Genomic DNA, 20,293 nt, shown 5'->3' with positions numbered 1-20,293 from the left:
AATTTTGCATTCTAGATGCTCTGTGGTGCAATCTTAGGCCAATAAGAGGCATACAGAATGGAACAGAACATCTGTAAAATGTGAGCAGCAGTAGAACCTTTTGAGTTAAGAGCAGCATCTTCAAGTGCGGTTCTATGAACCAAGTTTTAGGGGGCAAATCTGCCAAAGAGTGAGCATGCGAATGTGAAACCTTAAAGGAACACGTTGCCTTGGATCGGACGAGTTGGTCTATAAAAAGCGTTTGAAAGCGTTTGTTATGAAATTCATATGGTTAGAAAGATGTTTTAAAAGTAGAATATAATGATCCACACAAGTATCACTCAAAATTGCACGGTTTTCCTTTTACGTCGCGAACTAACACGGTCAGCCATTTATGGGAGTCACGAATTTGACTCCCATAAATGGCCGACCGTGTTAGTCGACGAGGTAAAAGAAAACCATGCAATTTCAAGGCATATTTGTGTAGATCATTGTATTCTACTTTACAACATCTTTCTACCCATATGCATTTATAACAAACGGTTACAGAACGCTTTTCAAAGACCAAATCGACCGATCCCAGGCAACGTGTTCCTTTCAAGGGCCGGGAATTATTTTTGTATTTTTAGATGCTCTGTGGTGCAATCTTTAGGCCATTTAGCAGCCAAATGGCAAACGTAACAGATCAATGAGCTGTGGGAATATTGTGTTCCAGTGCTCCACAGTTCCACAGTGCAAAACATGAGTTTCATGATAAAGGTGGTCAAAAGACACGGGGAACAGTTGATCCTGTGTCCCCCACCCTTCGAAAATGGGGTGGGGGTTCACGTTCCTTCCACTCTTTCAGGGGGGAGGTGCAAATCTGTCAACGATGGACCATGCGTGTGGGAAGCCTTTACGGCATGGGGTGCGGGCCCGAGTAAGGGCCCGAGGGAATTTTGCATTTTAGATGCTCTGTGATGCAATCTTGGGCAAATTTTGAGGGGGGACATTTGATATAGTGTCCCCAACCTTCAAAAAATTGTGTCTTCCTTTGCCCCCAGGATTAATGCCCATGGTGGGACACCGGGTTTGGTCCTACACAGTGCAAAACTTGGGCTTCATGATAAAGGTGGTCAAAAAGGTGGGGGCGGGGACATTTGATATTGTGTCCCCCACCCTACAAAAGGTGGGGGGGACATGTCCCCCTGTCCCTCCCCCCTGATTGACGCCCATGCTGCCAGCAACTGTTTTGTTAGCAAACCCCAATTTAGTTATGACCCAAAAAAGAGGAAACTGCGATTTACATCTGAAAGCCTACTTATTACAAAGATTGTAATTGTAGTAAAATCAGGCCAAAATGATTTCTTTTAAAGTGCAATTGACTATAATTATTTTTTTCATGACGGTTCAATTTTCATGGCTCATAAATAAATAAATAAATAAATGTTGATTGCATATACATGGTTTACAAACAATTTTTAAAAAGCACTAAACATTACCTTTCTTGTATGCAACCATAAAAATATCCCTTTCTATGGTTTACATCTGATTGTTATAAACCGTGATAAAACCTGTCAATAATGGGCTAAACAATCAATTGACAACTGGTGTCCAACAGACATCACAGCCAAGAAAATTAAAAAGTTATATCCTTTTCAATACTCAAAACCAAAGTTACTTTCCAATTTCACATTACCTCTTTAAGGTAGCCAGAAATTAAGCCTAGTGGTACCAATACATTATTATTTTTTACAAACAACGACATTTTAAAATGCAATATTTGGACTTACTCATGCTGGAGTGTCGAGAATGCGTGTGGTTCAGCTTGAATCAGATACGCAGTTGTGACAACAGAGCCTACTGAACCACCGTCTATATGTAGCCAACATTCCTACCATGCATCCTACACGTGCAAAACCAGTTGCATTACATCATCACACTGGTATTAAAGGCAGTGGACACTATTGGTATTTACTCAAAATAATTATTAGCACAAAACCTTACTTGGTAACAAGTAATGGGGAGAGGTTGATAGTATAACACATTGTGAGAAACGGCTCCCTCTGAAGTAAGGTAGTTTTCGAAAGAAGTAATTTTCATACAATTTGATTTCGAGACCTCAGATTTAGAATTTGAGGTCTCAAAATCAAGCATCTGAAAGCACACAACTCCGTGTGACAAGGGTGTTTTTTCTTTCATTATTATCTCGCAACTTTGACAATCAATTGAGCTCAAATTTTCACAGGTTTGTTATTTTATGTAAATGTTGTGATACACCAAGTGAGAAGACTAGTCTTTGACAATTACCAATAGTGTCCAGGGTCTTTAATCAAATTTTTGTTTACCCTTACCCGGATGTATACTCCGCACATTCTTGTGCGTTAACAAAAAACATTCCACATGCAAATCACTCCAGTGGAGTTCAAACCCATGACCTTGGCATTGCTAGAGCAGATATCTTACCACAAAACCACCGAGCTAGCCCAATGGCAAGGAGCAATTCAAATCCTTTATGTTAGCAGTGGGTACTGCAACGATTTAGTAGATGTTATTTTTTGCACCTGGGACAAAGAATTTAATTTGTGTTAACCCTTAAAGTGTTATTTAAAGGATTTGGATACTTTCTGTGAATGTCCACAGATTTACATCAAACTTACACAGTTTGAAGATAATGATAGTAGAAAGCGTACCTTAAAATATAAGTTGCTGAGGTGCTGTAGTTTTTGAGAAATGAGTAAAACAATGTCATAAAAATACGTTTTTACATGCTAAAATTATTTTCGTCTCATGATCACTGAGATGAAAATTATTTTCATGACATTGTTTTACTCATTTCTCAAAAACTACAGCACCTCAGCAAGTAATATTTTCAGGGAAGCTTTCTACTATCATTATCTTCAAAATGTGTAAGTTTAATGTAAATCTGTGGACATTGTGTTTTTTTGTCCTACAAAAAGTACATAGACCCTTTAAGTGTCAATGTGTCAGGCATCTACGTCAAGGTGTGAAACCAATACTTATAAAGTGGCTTGACTTCACTGGCAATTAATTTTTTAAATACTCACCAATCAATCAACACACTGAACATTTTATGGTTCCTTTTAATCACACTTTGGTTGCCCTGTCTGAGTGAAAAAAAGTAAGTTTTGTTAGAAATTTCATACAAATACAAAAATAGTTGCTGAATGAAAACCTTCCACCCCCCCAAAAAAAAAAAGGAAACAACAAAATTACAAACTAATAATCAATAAAGTTATTTTTGTTTTACTTTTTAAGATTTTCTCTCTAGAAGGCACTGGGTACACCTTTGGTGATTGTAAAAAAACCAGTCTTTTCATTTGGTGTATCTCAACATATGCATACAATAACAAACCTGTGATAACTTGGGCTCAATTGGTCATTGAAGTTGCAAGAGAATAATGAAAGAAGAAAAAACACCCTTGTTGCACAAATTTGTGTGCTTTCAGGTGCGGAACATAAGGCCCAATATTTAAGTGAGATATTTTCTTTCTAAAAAAATCACCCAAGTTATCAAAGTACATTTTTATGCTAAAAATTATTTACATATGTTGCTAACCAATATAGTGTTCCAGTGCCTTTAAGCTTAGTCACACAAAGTCATAGTCAATGCTATCTGAGCAATTTGCAACCTTTTATGTTCCAATATAATCTGATCAGTTTATTTTCAGACTGATTGCTTTGTCAAACCTTTTGGGAAACTCAAAGTTGATTTTACTTTTAAAGAAACCTAATGACACATTGTCAAAGCTGCCATCATTTGCTTCATGTTATCAGGGAGATACTTTACAACAATCAGGGAGATATATAGAACTACATTCAACACAATAGCGACAAATGTTCCCTGATCAGGGAGATTTTCAAGTTTGTTCAGTGTAATATGGAAAGATTGTTTTATTTTCAGGGAGTTTTCTGCAGAATCAGTGCGAGTCACTGATCTCTTTTATACTAGCGGGTTGAGTGCGTTCATTGAAGTCACCACGTACGCCATTTTGAAACACCCAAAACTACCACACAAACAGCGGGGGCGTGCACCCTTCTTTAAATTAAAAAATACAACGTAATTTGTATACCCACTATGTGCATTCAACAGCTTTGTGGATGTTTCCAAATGGCCGCCGCTGTGTGTACTGTGGCTTCATTTCACGGCCTGTGCACACACATATGCCAACTCGCTATCAAGTTAGTGTAGCAGAGTTGGCAGCTCTGCGTTTTGAATATATTATCTCTGTGGGTGCCTTCTGACCACTCCTCGTGGTCTTTCATTATTGCCCTCCACTTGAAGGCCACAGACATGGCGAGAAACGGTATTTACCTTTGAGAGGGCAAGGCCATTTTCACTTTTTGGCATAGGGGAAAATTTAGTTGGGTTTGTGGCAAATCTAGTTGGGTTTGTGGCAACAAATCTACCAAGTGAGGTGGGGTTTCTGAAAAGTACAGTGGTGTACAACAAAGTATTTCAATCAGCAATGACTAAGGCGTGGAATTTGAATTTGTTTGCAAAGGGGAAAATCTAGTTGGGTTTGTGGCAACAAATCTCCTAGGTGATGTGGGGGTTTTGGAAAGAAGCGATGGTGTACAACGAAGCATTTCAATCAGCAATGATTAAGGCCTGGAATTTGAATTTTTTTTGTAAAGGGGAAAATCTAGTTGGGTTTGTGGTAACAAATCTCCCAAGTAATGTGGGGATTCTGGACAGAAATGTTGGTATACAACAAAGCATTTCAATCAGCAATGATCAAGGCCTGGAATTGGGATTTCATCTTTGAGAGGGCAAGTCCATTTTCATTTTTCAAAGGGCAGTTCCATTGGAAAATCTCAAAGTCTGTGGTAGACCTTTAAATGAACCAGGCTCAGCCTTAATTACAGGCATGTAAGTGACTAACCATGAAAGAAGAGGACAAAATAAATCCAGGCAAGAAAAAAAGAGAAAAAGATAATATTCCTATACTTTTGTACACAGAAGGCGAGGAAGAAAACAGGAAAATCAAAACCCCAAAAGAGGAAATCTCTAATGCTTACATTGTTTACATCCCCCCAATTCAAATCAATATTTCATCACAACACCAGTGTTTATTGCTTTTTCATTATGTCAATGGAGAGGTAGTGATTCATATACATCTCTAATTGGCAGGGACTGCAATAATGACCAGAAGGCACAGGTGTCATTGATTGTTACACCTAACCTAACAGGTTATAAGGTCAGCCTCTATGCCTATTTTTATCAAGTCGCTTAAGCACAAAAAATCACTAAGCATAACAGAAATATGCTTACTAGAATAAGTTTTTATATTTAGTTTGCGGTAACACAATGTGTACTGTATATCTATTTGCTGGGTAGATTATGTTCTTTTAAGAGCTTGTCTTGTTGTCTATTACTGTGGATTATAAAAACTAACTAAGCATAACAGAAATATGCCTACTAGAATAATTTTTGTATATTTTGTTACAGCAGTAACACAATGTGAATATCTGTTTGCTGGGTAGATTATGTTCTTTTGAGAACTGCTCTTGCTTTATATTCTACTAACAACTGAGCTATCCAGCCCTAAGTCAATACCTCCCTATTTTGTCGATACTTTGATATCTAAAATTATTGCTCAACAAGTTTTAATGTATACCATCAAACCAGTTGTGAACATAGAGTTTTTGCTGGTTACAATAATTCCTCCCGTAAGCAAAATGGCTCAGACCGTTTTCAAACCATTGGATGAAAGTTATTGTGACGTTATTAAATGCAAAGTGACACCCTATCCTCCTGCGTCAACCAGCTTGCAAACGCCCTCCCCCAGATTTTAACACTTCAAGGATATAAAAACTGGCCGAGTTTGGGAGATGAATTTCAGTTGTCACTAAGGAGAGCAATCATGATCAATCTCAATATATGGATTATTTTGTTCTTGCTAGCTGCAGCAGACTGGGGTGGATATGGGCATGGCAGGGCCGCAGTCGATGGGTCTGTTATCACCGATTTGCTTGATGGTTTTAACGGTGGAGGAAAAGATTCCCCCTGTAGGGAGGATAAGACTTCAGGTAGGACTCTCTATTACGATTCTTATTAAACATTTCACCCTAAAAGGCACTGGACATAATTGGTTATTACTCAAAATAATTGTTAGAATAAAAACTTACCTGGTAACGAGTAACAGAGAGCTGTTGATAGCTAAAACATTGTGAGAAACGGCTCCCTCTGCAATAACAAGCAATTTTATTTTTTATTTTTGTGTAAGTGTGAATGAGTTTATTAAAAATGTGTGTTCACAATATACATGTACAATTGTGAGCCCTGTTTGAAAGGAAACTCTGGTTTTTGGAACCAATCAGTTGTTAAAACAAAGCTGGAAATATTTTATTTCAAAAGATGGTAGCTTTTTGAGGTTCAGCCAAAAGACTGGATCATTTATGATCATGCAGAAAGAATAACCTGTAATTTGAATAAAAATCTGAGAAACATTTCATGAAGAAAAATTGCTCAGATTGAATTTTCTCTAAAACTATCTTCCTTAGAATGGAATCATTTCTCAGCATATACATTATCGACAGACAAAGTGCTTCTTAACAAGTAAGTTTTTATGGTAATTAATTTTTGGAATAATTACCAAAGGTATACCCTCCCTTTAAAATAAGGAGTTAACGTTGCATCCACAATTCCTATGCCATACTATTATGTATTCAGGCGAATGCAATTCATCATTTGTTAAAAATTGCAAGCATAACTCACCCTATGGTTCAAAGTTCAAAGAATTTAGTTGTGCAGTTTCAAACCTCCTGGTCTACGTGCTAAATACAAGAGTGATAAAATAAATACAAAACATTAAAGGGTTTGGGTTTTTGTTGTACAACACAAAACACAAAAGTCCAAAGATTTACATTAAACTTACATGGTTTAAAGATAATGGTGATAGAAACTTTCCCTTGTTACTTGCAGAGGTGTTATAGTTTTTGAGAAATGAGTACGACAATTTCACAAAAATTGATATAGCTTGTACAACGGATTAAGGCGACCCTCCTGAAAACTTGCTCTGTGATTTTCACCTATTTTCTCAAAAACATTGTAAATTGTATTAAATACATCTTCATATTCAAAGGTATCAAAATCCATTAATGGCAGGGTGTACTTTGGGTAAATTTTCCACAAGTTAATGACCATCAAAATTAGTGATATAGGGCATTGGAGAGCTGTAGATATTTGAAAACACTGTTAGAAACAACCCACTTTGAAGAGATGTATAGTTTTAGAGAAAGAGGTAATATTTCACTGACAGATCTAAATCTGAGAAAGACTTATGATCCATAAACATCAGAGCTTGTGTCCAGCGCATTTGACAGTGTGATTTAAGTTACACAACTTTATACAGAGATAAACATAAAGATTGGAGCTATTTTAGTTTTACAGTTTCTGATGAAAAAAATAAAGGTCAAAGGTTGTATCTTTAACTTGGGTGTGATCCCTGGCTACACGGTAGCTTGCGGTGAGCGTATGGTTTCTGACAAATGCGTCTCTGATCAAAAATTGTATTTTTTGTTTCGGTTGATTGCACCTGTTGAAAAATTTATTGGATGGCAATCTCTGCTAGCCATTATTAAGCTGCACATTTCATCAAAATTTATTCAATGAATGAGGATTTTTCCAGTTTTATTGTCCTGAAAAGAAAGAACTACCAGCTGAAAATCTCTACTTGCCATTATTGAGTTGCACATTTCAAAAAAGTTTACTCAATGAAAAACTTGGATTTTTCCAGTTTTATGGTCCTGTGTGGATTTTTTTTATACTTGCTATTAGGAATCAGCTACCATTTGAACAAAAGTTTATTCAATGAGAAATTGGGTTTTCCCAGTTTTATGCTCCTGTTGAAAAGGATACTGAACGGAAACACTGCCATTATAAGATCAAATAATGTAAATTCAGTTCCTTACAGGAAAGCTCCATCAAAGGCAGGGGACACTATTGGTTATTACTCAAAATAGTTAAAAGCATAAAACCTTACTTGGTAACGAGTAATGGGGAGAGGTTGATAGCATAAAACATTGTGAAAAACGGCTGCCTCTGAAGTGGCGTAGTTTTCAAGAAAGAAGTAATTTTCCACGAATTTGATTTTGAGACCTCAGATAGAATTTGAGGTCTCGAAATCAACCATCTTAAAGCACACAACTTCGTGTTATAGATATGTTGAGATACGCCAAGTGAGAAGACTGGTCTTTGACAATTACCAACAGTGTCACGTGTCTTTACAGAAAGAGGCTAGAATAAAACATCCCTTTTTTCTGACAACTAACACCTGTTATCCCACATGTAATTCCTTTTACAAACAGTGTAATTAATTGGATCACACAAAAACCAGTAGGGCTGCTGACTGCAGACAGATTAACTGCTCATCTATTTAGTTCAATGACCCAAGTAATTTAATGCAAACAAACACACCCACCAGTTAAGCAGGATGTATAGTTTCCAAGTTTATGAGGCGAAACTCAGAAATATTAAATGGAGGCTTTCCAAAATGAATATAGCATATTATTACATAGCAAATTGTATCCTATTATCTGTTAGAGTACCCTTAAGTGTAGTAATTTTTGGTTTTACCCATATACACCGCTTAGTGTTAGCACTGTAAACTCTAGTACAATCCAGAGCTCTGTGAAAAAAAACACAGGCATTTTAATTGGTGAGATTCAAAACCACAAGCTTATGAAAGTAATGAGTATACAGAACTAACATACATGTGTTGGTAAAACCACAAAATTACTATTCTAAATCCCGATGCAAATTACATAAGCCTTTATGAGGTATGACGAACCCCTTGGACGCGCGTCACTCGCCGCGACTGATGCTACGCTCACCATGTTGGTGGGCAATAGGTTTAAGAGTAAGCGCTGGGTCGCCTAAAATGCGCACTTTAACACACGCTTTATTTCTATGGTCAATACGCACAAATTTACCCAAACCTTACAGTGTTGTAGCATTGTGTCCACCATATCTCAAAAAGGCTTAAGCCCGGTTCATACTTCCTGCGAATGCGAAGCGAATCTTGACGTCACAAATTCGCAACGAACAATTCGCAGCAGTTGAATCGCTGCGAAAGGAGGGTGTGACGTCAAATTCGCTTCGCATTTGCATTCGCAGGAAGTATGAACCGGGCTTTATTCTATTAGATCCTTAGATGCTTAATTTAGCGGTCGAAGACTACATTGATTCAGCCTACCACGAGGCTTGATGCACTTGATTGATTCAGTTCAAAGTTCACACCCTACTGGTGGTGTTACTGACTGTTGCTATGGTTTCAAAACAAACGACACTATTCATTTCACATCACTAATGAATCTGACTATTTTATTGGTGTGTGGATTTTAATATTAGGGATCTTCTCTATCCAGAGAAAGAAGTCATAGTGAATTTGAAATTAAAATCCTCAAATTGATTTATTTTGTTCGTCCTTGAAAAACAAAAACAATGAACAATCTCAGAAATATCACCAATGGACTTATGACTAACACAAACATAGTTTGTTTAAATAATTTCAAACTCGTGCATAAAATATCTGCTATTTTGCACCGACACAAGGGGTTTTTCACATTTTTTTTAAAGATTTAATTATTGGGATACACCAAGTGAAGTTACGGGTCTTGTGGCAGTAAACAAGAGTATACCCTTTGACATTACCAAAAAGTATACCCTGCCATTAACTTCAACTTCACTAAAGTAATTCAATGTAAAGAACACATCCACTGGTGAAAAGGATGTATTATAGTTTCTGAGTTTTTGTGGCGAAATTTATGGTACATGTTTGATAATGGCGCTTTAGGAATACATCAAATAGATTGTACATGTACCACCTTGGTACTGTAAATGTACTGTATACTTTATTGCTGCTTTATTGGTTTGGTATTCCTTTTTTCAGTATTTATTGTTCTAATGTGTAATGTGATTTTAATTGGTTTACTTTTTTTATGAGGTTGTCTCTTTTTCTAATTTTCTTGGTTGTTCTCTGCATTTTAAATATTGTAATGTATATTTTTATTGTAACTTCATTTGATTTTTCTCATTGTCATTATGTGTAATGTGGTTTTGAAGTGGTTTAATATTTTAATTGTACATTGTCATGCGCCTTTGAACAGCTTTGTCTGGAATCTGGGCAATTTTTATTATTATCAAGAGCTTTAGAAACAATTTTGTTTGCACAATAACAACAAACTGGCCGTTTTCCCATTCGCCTCCTTGTCTCTTCACAGGTGTCCACTCAAGGGTTTTCCAGCTGTACTCGTCAAACCAATCTTTCCCCGAAGCCAAGCTTGTCTTGAATGGTTCCTCATCGGAAGTCGTCCCGATTGGGACTGATCTCTGCCCGGGTGATCTCTCCGCTTGTGAGAACGGCTTCACGGTCGCACTATGGCTACGTCCGCAGAACGCAACAGTGGGAGACGAAGGCGTGTACTACCTATCATCAGGAGCTCAAAGACCAGAGTCAGACGGATTCTACTTGCGACTGGATTCCGTGGAAGATCCACAAACTGGCTTTCCGCTCGGTACCTTCTCCATCGGCGTGGCAACCATGGACAGGATCTGGCACGTGCGTTACCAAGCGACCATGGACCAAATGTCACATGTCATCATGTCCTGGAGACAGGACATTGGATTGGACGTTTACGTTGATGGTTTGTGCGTAGGAGCTCAGACTGACGAAAGCTACCAAAGAGTTAATGTTACCTCTTCATGTTGTGATGATCCGTTCCCGTACCTGTATGTAGGCCGGAGGAATGACTTTGATGGGGGTTTTGCCAGGGCCGACATTCGACAGATTACCATTTGGGATGCCTGGAAAAACCCCTTCAACATCTCTGATCTAGAGGACGAAGGTTAGTTTGGCGACATTGTAAAATTTAGTTGTGATATACACACATAGCCATCGTTATTTATTGTTAAACCAAGGCCACCTCCTTTAAAGGCAGTGGACACTATTGGTAATTACTCAAAATAATTATCAGCACAATACCTTACTTGGGAAAGAGTAATGGGGAGAGGTTGGTGGTATAAAACATTGCGAGAAACGGCTCTCTCTGAAGTAGAGTAGTTTTTGAGAAAGAAATAATTTTCCACGATTTTGATTTTGAGACCTCAGATTTAGAACTTGAGGTCTCGAAATCAAGCATCTGAAAGCACATAAATTCGTGTGACAAGGTTTTTTTTTCTTTCATTATTATCTCGCAACTTTGACGACCGATTGAGCTCAAATTTTCACAGGTTTGTTATTATTTGCATATGTTGAGATTGACAATTACCAATAGTGTCCACTGTCTTTTAATGTTAAAAACTTAGTGGGTTTTTTTAAACGGTGGAGTTTAATATTTTCTTGTTTTTTAGTGTCCACTTGTTGTCTATGCATTTTACTCGAAATTTGGGTTGAACAAAGACAAATTTACTAGGGCAGCAACTGAGACTGTGACTTCTGTATTATTGTGCCGGCGCTCTACCATTTGGCAGACTCCCTGTTTGGTTAATGCCTTCGTTCGGGGGGGGGGGGGGGGGGGGTGTATTTTTATTTTAACAATTTAAACTATGAATATCATTGCATAATAAGCCAATCAGCCACCTCGAACACTATCACATGTTGATAGCTACATGTATTGGAGGCCACACAGCTAATCACATTCCATGGACAAAAATTAATCTTGATTTTTTTTCTCCTTTGATTCTAAAATCACAGATGTTTTGCAAATCTACTTCGAGGGTTGCAAATATACTAAGAATCTTTCGACGGCAGCAGAACCACCTCCAGTATCGACACCCCAGGAGTGCATGGTCTTGTGTAAACTCAATTATCACAAGTATGTTCTTATTACTGAAGTTAATAATACTCCAGTTTGTATATGCCGCCAAAGCGACACGATTTCAGATAGGATTAGTTCTTGCAATACATGTGATGGGTACACAAAGGCTTCTTGTGGTGGTAATAATAGTGTGAGTGTATACCGGCTTCCATCACTTAGATCTGCGATATCAGATCCACTGGCAATCACTGGCTTTACAGTGAGTATTGATGGAATAGTAACGCCCGACAAACACTACACGGTGATAGAGAGTACCAACATCAACATCAGCTTCAGCGTGGTCTCTGGCGAGAATATCTTCTACTCAATCTACGAGAATGACATCCTGCTTGCTGGAACTTACATGACCACGACCTATTTGACATTCACACGAGGGCAGCATAACCTGATGGCAAGGGCCACCAATGAGATCAACACTGTGACAAATTCCCTGTGGATAACTGCCGTGGAAGACACACGGCAAATAGATGAACTCTATTTGGAAATTCAAGATAAGGTCATCGCAACATCTGAAACTGAGACAATAACACTTGAAGTTTTTAATGGAAGTCCCAAGACATGTGAGTTGGAAAGTGGAGATGGATCATTGGCATTTATATTTGATACACTTGTATCTACTGTGTACTACACTGCCACTGTTAACTACACCACAGCAGGAGTTTTTACAGCAAAGGCAATCTGCACAAACCAACAATATACGCCATTCCATGCCTTCACTCGAATTACAGTCCAGGACAGAGTCTCCATTTCTCTCAATAGTACCTTTAAAATTCCCCAGGGGATTAATCTCACAATTCCCTTTCAGATAACTGGCACCAACATCACAGACCGAGCAGTCTTGTACGATGGTCAACCCATGCCTTACATCACATGTCTTGAGACTAACTGTGAGATGTTCATCGGGGTAACTTTGACAAGTCAAACAGGTATACACATTCTTGATGTAAAGGCCTCTAACTTGATCAGTGGTTTAGTGACGTCAAGATCAGATATCTATGTCGGGGCTCCATTGACAAATTTCTCATCAACAATCAGTCAGACAGCTGTTGAAGTGAGAGAATGGGTCACAATGACAGCATTTGTCGAGAGTGGAGCTCCTTGTAACTTCTTCTTCAAATTTGGACAGAGAGAACATCTCTCGACTTGTGAGACGGCACCCTGCAAACTCTCCTACAATAACAGCTTCTCAGAAGCTGGACATTTCAAAGTTTTCGTGGAAGTATCAAATGAGATTAGCTCATTGAAAAGTGAGATTCATACCGTAAAAGTCTACAATTTAGTGCCACCTCTTAAGATGGTGGCATCAAACTCTAGCTCAACTGTTAGACCTGTTGTCTTGGCATTTCAGCCTTTATTGAACACATCCCCATGGCCAACTGATGCAAGAGTAGTGTTCTCACTTGCCTCTATCCAAGGTGAATTCGAAGAAGATTTTAGTCCATTCTTACCAGGAGAGTCTACGGCCGATTATTACTTGAGCATCCCTGTGGTCAATCATTTCAACTTAACTGTCCACGTTTTCAACGCCATTTCTTCCTTGACCTTCCAAAACATCATCATACAGGTCGGAGAAAGCATCACAGGCTTCTCTGGGTATCTTGTCCCATCAACTCAGGCAGCTGGAGAAGACATCATTTTGGAGCTTCGAGTTGAAACCGGAAGTGAACTTACCTTTGTGGTAGACTTCGGGGATGATTCAAACACAACCTTAAAACAAGACAACAAGGTTTCTGGCGACAATCTCACAATCCATAGACTCTTTTCTAACTCAACCACATCTGTACACAGTAGCTCAACAATTACACTAATACGCCACATGTATGAGATTCCAGGGGTCTATGCTATCAAATATAAAGCTCTGAATGCATTTAGTGAGGCACACGGGAAGCTCTCAGTCAATATAATCAACGGACTCAATGGCCTTAAGGTTAACCATAAGAGAGTTGAGTCGACAGGATCCCCAGTTGATGTTGTAGTGTACCTGGCAAAGGGTGTCCAGACGCCCCAAATGGCTCACTGTCTCATTGATTACAATGATGGCCAATCAGCAGATAGACTCAGTGCTAATCTATCAGAATTCACCAACCTCACCGCTCACCACACGTACATCACACCAAAGCTGAACTATGAGGTGACTGTGTTCTGTCACAACGTGGTCAGCAATGTGACCATTCAATTCAGTCTAGACATACATCAACCTATATCTGGTTGCTCTCTCAGTGCTTCTTCCCAAGCTGTTCCCGTCATCACATCAGTAGACTACACCATACAAGTGAACGGATCGGATGTCTTGTTGAACTTAACGTTTGGAGATGGCTCTAGAAACGCAACTCTTATCACGGGTGAAGATCACATCACTCAGAAAGTCTACACAAAAGCAGGCTTTTACAGAGCCACACTGTATGCATCAAACCCAATCAGCGAATGTATGGCATACGGGATCCCAGTGACAGTGCAAATTCCTGTACCAGATGATGGATACCAACTCTCGATCAACCCAGGTACGATCAGCATTTCGAACCTAACTTTATTAAGCATAAACTTTGATAAAGATCTCTCTGTGCCAACAAATGTTACTGCATTGTGGGACTTTGGGGACGGTACCTCACATCGTCAAGTGATTCCACAAGATACCAGGGACTTCAACATCTCTCATAAATACAACAAGGTGGGAACTTATGATGTTTCTTTGAATCTCTCAAATCTGGTTAGTTATCAGGTGCTGATAGGAACAGTGATTGTTCTTGAACCAATTCGTGGTATCGAATTTGATATTGGTTCCATCACTGCTGAAGTTAGCGCTAATATAACATTATGGATTCTACCAACATCAGGTTCTTCCATAACCTACAATATTGACTACGGTGATGGATGCATAGATAACCGATTTCAAGACCAGCCGCAAAATGAAAGTTTCATTTTCTCCTACGATGCTCCGGGAACTTACGTCCTCACAATCCATGCATGGAACAACCTAAGCAGTATTTTGAGTAACCACACAGAGATCCGAGTTCTGTATCCGGTACGAGGACTAAGCCTAGAAGTGTGTGATGGCATTCTCTATCCAGGCCTTATCACTTTCTATATTTCAATTGACAACGGGGTACCGTCTCCGTCAGAAATGGAGTGCACATGGGAGTGGGGGACCGGTGAACCCAGTCAGAAGATGAACGACGTTATTATTCAGGATAGCCTCAGGCTTGCTGAAAACCATGTCTACCACGGTGGACATTTTCTAGTTGATTTGAATTGTAGTAACGCTCTCGGACGTGTAAACCTGAAAACCGAGATCGATGTCTTTGAAAACATAACTGACTTGGAAATATTCTGTCATGCATTGGTCGTTGGAGTTGATTCCAAGATAACCTTTGAAGTCAGTATGAAAAGTGGCTCACTGGTTGAGTATTTGGTTCAGTTTGGTGATGGTCAGCATGAAAATCGCAGTGTCCTGATGGCCAGTAAAACCAAGATTCAAATGTTTCAGCATACATTCGACACACCAGGGACATTTCATCCTTCAGTTTCAGCAAGTAACAGGGTAGGTTCATCCAATGCCACTTTTGCCATCGAGGTCATGCACAGCACTTACACATTGGAGCTTTCATCAGACAGTCCAATGAAGCTTCCAGATTCACTGATAACATTTCTGATAACATCAAATGACGGTTTGAAACATCCGCTATACATCAAAGTGGAATGGTATTTTGGAGACGGCGTAAATGAAACTTTCGAGCGAATGGACTTTGACGAGAATCACAGCATTGGTACCACCCATCAATACAAGAATTCAGGATCCTACCAAGCCTACGCACATGTGTATAACAAACTTGACAACCAGCGACTTAATACAACTGTTTTTATAAAGCCTGAAGTGGATGTCAGCTTGAAATTTATTGACGACAACGGAAGCCTTAGAGATGGTTTTGGACCACAATTGAACTGGTTTCCAAGTGGCTTTGAACTGCAACTAGCTGCCAACTTCACTCAAAATGTTACATTTCAGTGGAACTTCGGCAATGGGGAAGAAGTGTACACTGAGTTAGTAAAGAGGAAGTACTACACACCTGGTATCTACAACATAACATTGCAATTCAGGAAAGGTGACAGTGCACCCCAGGAAATGCACTATTTTGCATACATAGTAGGCCCATTCAACCTGTTGCACATTGAAGCTGTTGGCGAAACAGAGCAGGAGATTTTTATACCTGATGAGACGGTAGACTTAAGCTTACTTGGGAGTGGGTTAACAAATGGCAACCCTCTCTGCATCACATGGGATGTTGGTTATCATGCTCAGCAGATTGTCTATGGCCCTGAGGCATGCAAGACTTTAATGAAGAAAGACAACAGCAGCTACACTCCAACAGGTCAAGCAGAAGGCACAAACCTATCATATGTGTTTACATCACCTGGTTATCACCATATCAACGTGTCTGTGACATCTTTCCTCAGTACAGCGCACATCACTAGAGAATTTACAGTCAAGGGTTGCCTGTGTCCACCAGAGGTGTTTATCAGAGGTCCTGGCGATTCAAACATTCCCAGGGTGCATGTAAGATCTGAAGTTATCCAGCTGGAAGCCAGTGTCTCCGCTCAATGTTTTGGCCTCGCCCCAACGACCTTTACTTGGAGGGTATATGACCACACAGAAAGATTACTGCCAATTACACTAGAGAACAATTACCAGTTGGACTTCTCGCCAGGTCTCTTAGACGTAGGTCTGCATTTGGTACTAGTCGATGCTCAGGTAGAGGGATACTCTTCAAAGTATGACATGGCTCTTCTAAGAATAGATCCATCACCTCTGGTTTTGGCGATCGAAGGTGGAAGTGGCAGAGCAGTAGGTAAAGTAAACCCTCTGACTCTGAATGCCCTGACGTCATCTTACGATCCAGATGATCCAACGAGCAGCATACACAACTGGACCATCAACTGGTCATGCCAGATACAATCTAACTTCAGCAACACAGATCTGCTACACCTTTGTGACAACCTCACCTCATGGGAGCAGCTGAACAACACAGACCCTGTGATTAACCTCGACGCATCAAGGCTGAGACAAGGTGCGGAGTATGTTTTCCGGGTGGAGGTGGTATCTGGATCAAGAAGTGCATCATACGAGCAAACAGTTTGGGTCTTGGAAGGCATCCCACCAGTGGTCTCAATAAGGCAAGAAAAACTTCATTTTCTCAGTCATGCCTAGAGACAATCATACATAGAAAATCCATTTACAGAACTGTTGCAATTTTGCAACATTGCAACTTTTCCTTAGTACATTGCAACTTTTCCTTACTACAAAAAGGTTTCTCAAGCAAGATGAAATGAAAATTCTTCACAACAGAATTAAAAAGAAATAATTTTTTTGAAGGAGTTCTGAGTGCAAACACTTCCAGTCCAGGCCATAGTATTTTTTTCAATTCAATTCAATAAACGTTTATTCCATACTCTTGTTGGAAAAAAAAACAATGGTGAGAATTAAACAGTACATAGAAATTTAACAAATCTAAAGTGTATTAAATTATACAGACAGACAATAGAATCTAAAAGCAAATAATAAATTAATAACTAGGAATTAACTATGTACAAGACAGAAGCGAGAGCATGAGGCTGTTAGATAAGCCGTGGCTTGTAGACAACAGCCTTTATACAGACAAGTAAACACACAAACAAACAAACAAACAAACAAACAAATAAACATCGAAGAAGAGACAAGGACAAGACAATTACACAATGACAATACAAACTTTTTAAACCACAAAAATAAGATGAATAATTTTTTATGTTTTTACAATGACATAACCTACACCAGATTCAAATTTGCATAGCCCTGCTTAAGCAAAAATAAAGCTTCTAACAATTCCCTGCTAGGCAAACAAAAATAATCACGGAATCATTAGCTGGTAACTTTACTCGGGTAAGCATACTTTGTTTTGCTTAGCTACTTTGTGTGATTAAATAGCTCTACGACATTGGGAACCAGTTCCTGGATCTTATAAAGTTATTTGTTTTTTTGTGTTACAATACAGCTGTATATCCAACTGCGCAGCTAAAATCAACCCAACCACTTCGTTCTTACTGCAAGGGGCTTGCAGCGGTTGTGATGCAGGAAAAGCAGTATTTGACTGGTCTTTATTTGTGAGGGAACACGACAGCAAAGAGTTACGAGTTATAAGTGATCTTGAAAGTATAACCTCAACAGGTAAGATATACAATACTCCCGACTATTTTGAACATCATTTCATCAATTAATTCATATTCATCATGTTACAGACCTTGCAGTTATTCCTTGTATGTATTAGAGACTACAGGTTATTGCTTCACATATTAACCATTTCCTGATGACAGAGGGCAAATTTTTAAAACCTAAGCAAAAAGGCTATTTGTAGTAAAGCTGTAGTTTGTCCATGTTCACCCGAGCTTACCAGCGGATCTTTTTGCTGGATGACAGCAAAATAAGGTTGCTTTTTATGCAATCCTTTCAAAATTGCTGAGGAGAGATCTGAAATGTCAAACAGCAAAGAGCGCCGCATAATTGTGCAAAAAACAAAACCTAAAATAAGGTTGCAATTAATTTGTTTATTAAAAAAAAGGTGCGGGTATGATGTGTTCAAGCCACAGGCATGCAAGGGTGCCTTCAGTATCAAAAAAAATGTTGTACATGTACCTTAACCATGGAGCAAACCCAGAAATTGAGAGTGTCTCATTACAAAGAAGATCTTAAACTTTCCTTCTTTTCAAGGTTCGGACAATCAAGGTATTGCCTTTTATCCAAACACCTTGGAAGGTGGCAGAGAATACATGCTTCAATTGAATGTCAGTGATAGGATTCATGGAAGAGGCTTTATCCAACATTCTTTTATCACCAATCTACCGCCGTATGACGGTTCATGTTCGATTACTCCAACCACAGGTAAGATTATTTTAACTCATTTCTTTTCATTTCATTTAAGTTGTGAAGCCAAGGACTCTTTTCAAGAAAGCACATTTGAATCATAAACATCGACTAAATATATCTTGAAAAAAACAGTAGGACTTTTTCTCTGCTCTTCTCCAAGATAACACATGACTGTAAGGCTCACTTAAGTTTGACGTGGAGTTATTAAAAAGGTTGACCAATAGGGATTGGTCTAACAAAATGTGCATGATTCACTTTAGCCCACTATTTGGAAAAACTATTACATGGAGATAACAGGTGTTAGTTGCCAGACGAAAAGGTTGTGTTTATTCAGCCTCTTTCATTAATGGAGCATTCCTGTAATGAATAAATTCAAAAGTACTTACTGTCTACTCTCACCACAGGATATGCCATCAGCACTGAGTTCAGCATCACTTGCTCTGGTTGGCTGGACGAGGGCCACTCCCTAAGCCGCACCTCAATTTCCCCCGATCTCGCCTCGGTTCAGTTCCTCCGGTATCGTGTGATGACCAGGGTCGCCGGAGAAACCAAGTTTCTGCTCAAGACATCCGGGACGCAACGGGCAGTCCCAGCAATGCTCTTAGAGCTAGGGCAGGAGGAGTTTGGCTACACACATGAGGTGATGGTCAATGTCCTGGATGCATATGGGGCAGTTGCATCTGTAAATTTGACAGTTGAGGTAAGTTATTTGAGATTGCAATTGAAATAATGTTAGTGGTTTTGTTAGCTGCATATTGTCAATTGTACATGGTGCTTTGTAATGGAATGGGTCATATACATGAACTTCAAGCTCCACAGTTCCTTACAGGTAATAATAAATGTTGAATTACCTTGAACATCACTGAGTGACAGATATGAGCACTACTTGTACATACATGTACATACATACACATACATACAATGTATGAAGTTATTATTATTAATTTTGGTTTTACCAAAGATTATAGAGCGCCGCAAGGCGCAAGATGCGGAACTCGGCTGGAATGTGAAATCCAACTGGACGCCATTTCGGCAAGTAACTCTTTTGATACAACAGTAGATCAGTGCAGATCAGTGCACACAATTTCACGTTCCACAATAGATAAAGTTTCAGTTCCGCATCTTGCGCCTTGCAGCGCTCTATAATCTTTGGTTTTAACCATATACACAGATGTGTTAGTTTTGTGAACACTGTTCACTTTCATAAGCTCTATGGAAAAAAAATCAAGGGCACGTTACTCAGCTGGATTCAAACCAGCGACCTTTGCAATTCTAGATTGGTGTTTTACCAACTAGACCAAAGGTTGTGTCTTACCAAAGGTTGAAGGTTCAAATGGCCATGACACCTAGTATACAAGTATTTCTGTCAGACTTATGCTGCACATTTTCTTCTATCAAATGATTATTGTTGTTATCAGTCCCTGCGTATATGGAACAAATTGCCTGCACTAGCTAAATCTTCCATAAAATCATCCATTTCTTTAACTAAATTTAAAAGAAACTTAAAACTCATCTTTTCAAACAGGCATTTGAGTCAATGAACTGATTTTGTTATTTCGTTATTTTTTGTGCGTTACCTTTTGATGTTTTCCTAAA

At 38.9% G+C, this 20,293-nt stretch overlaps 2 protein-coding genes across 2 annotated transcripts in view; one reads left to right on the top strand and one right to left on the bottom strand.

Annotated features, from left to right (window-relative positions):
• The window catches only part of LOC139944229 (uncharacterized), a 38,867-nt gene extending 19,642 nt beyond the window's left edge, over positions 1–19,225 (bottom strand). The window contains exons 1-5 of the transcript XR_011786931.1: positions 19,084–19,225; positions 6,701–6,759; positions 6,112–6,169; positions 3,027–3,086; positions 1,752–1,864 (exon numbers count right to left, since the gene is read on the bottom strand). The gene's annotated coding sequence lies outside the window, so the exon portion shown is untranslated. The remainder of the gene's footprint in view (positions 1–1,751; positions 1,865–3,026; positions 3,087–6,111; positions 6,170–6,700; positions 6,760–19,083) is intronic.
• LOC139944225 (polycystin-1-like) overlaps positions 5,847–20,293 on the top strand; it is a 35,092-nt gene continuing 20,645 nt past the window's right edge. Inside the window, exons 1-6 of the mRNA XM_071941199.1 lie at positions 5,847–6,012; positions 10,207–10,830; positions 11,679–16,971; positions 17,829–18,001; positions 18,542–18,712; positions 19,102–19,397. Of these exons, the coding sequence (XP_071797300.1) occupies positions 5,847–6,012; positions 10,207–10,830; positions 11,679–16,971; positions 17,829–18,001; positions 18,542–18,712; positions 19,102–19,397 (6,723 nt within the window). The remainder of the gene's footprint in view (positions 6,013–10,206; positions 10,831–11,678; positions 16,972–17,828; positions 18,002–18,541; positions 18,713–19,101; positions 19,398–20,293) is intronic.

The sequence above is a fragment of the Asterias amurensis genome, chromosome 11 (genome assembly GCF_032118995.1).
Source record: "Asterias amurensis chromosome 11, ASM3211899v1".
Taxonomy (NCBI): domain Eukaryota; kingdom Metazoa; phylum Echinodermata; class Asteroidea; order Forcipulatida; family Asteriidae; genus Asterias; species Asterias amurensis.
The sequence above is the reverse complement of the archived record's forward strand: the minus strand, read 5'-3'. Positions and strand labels throughout refer to the sequence as shown.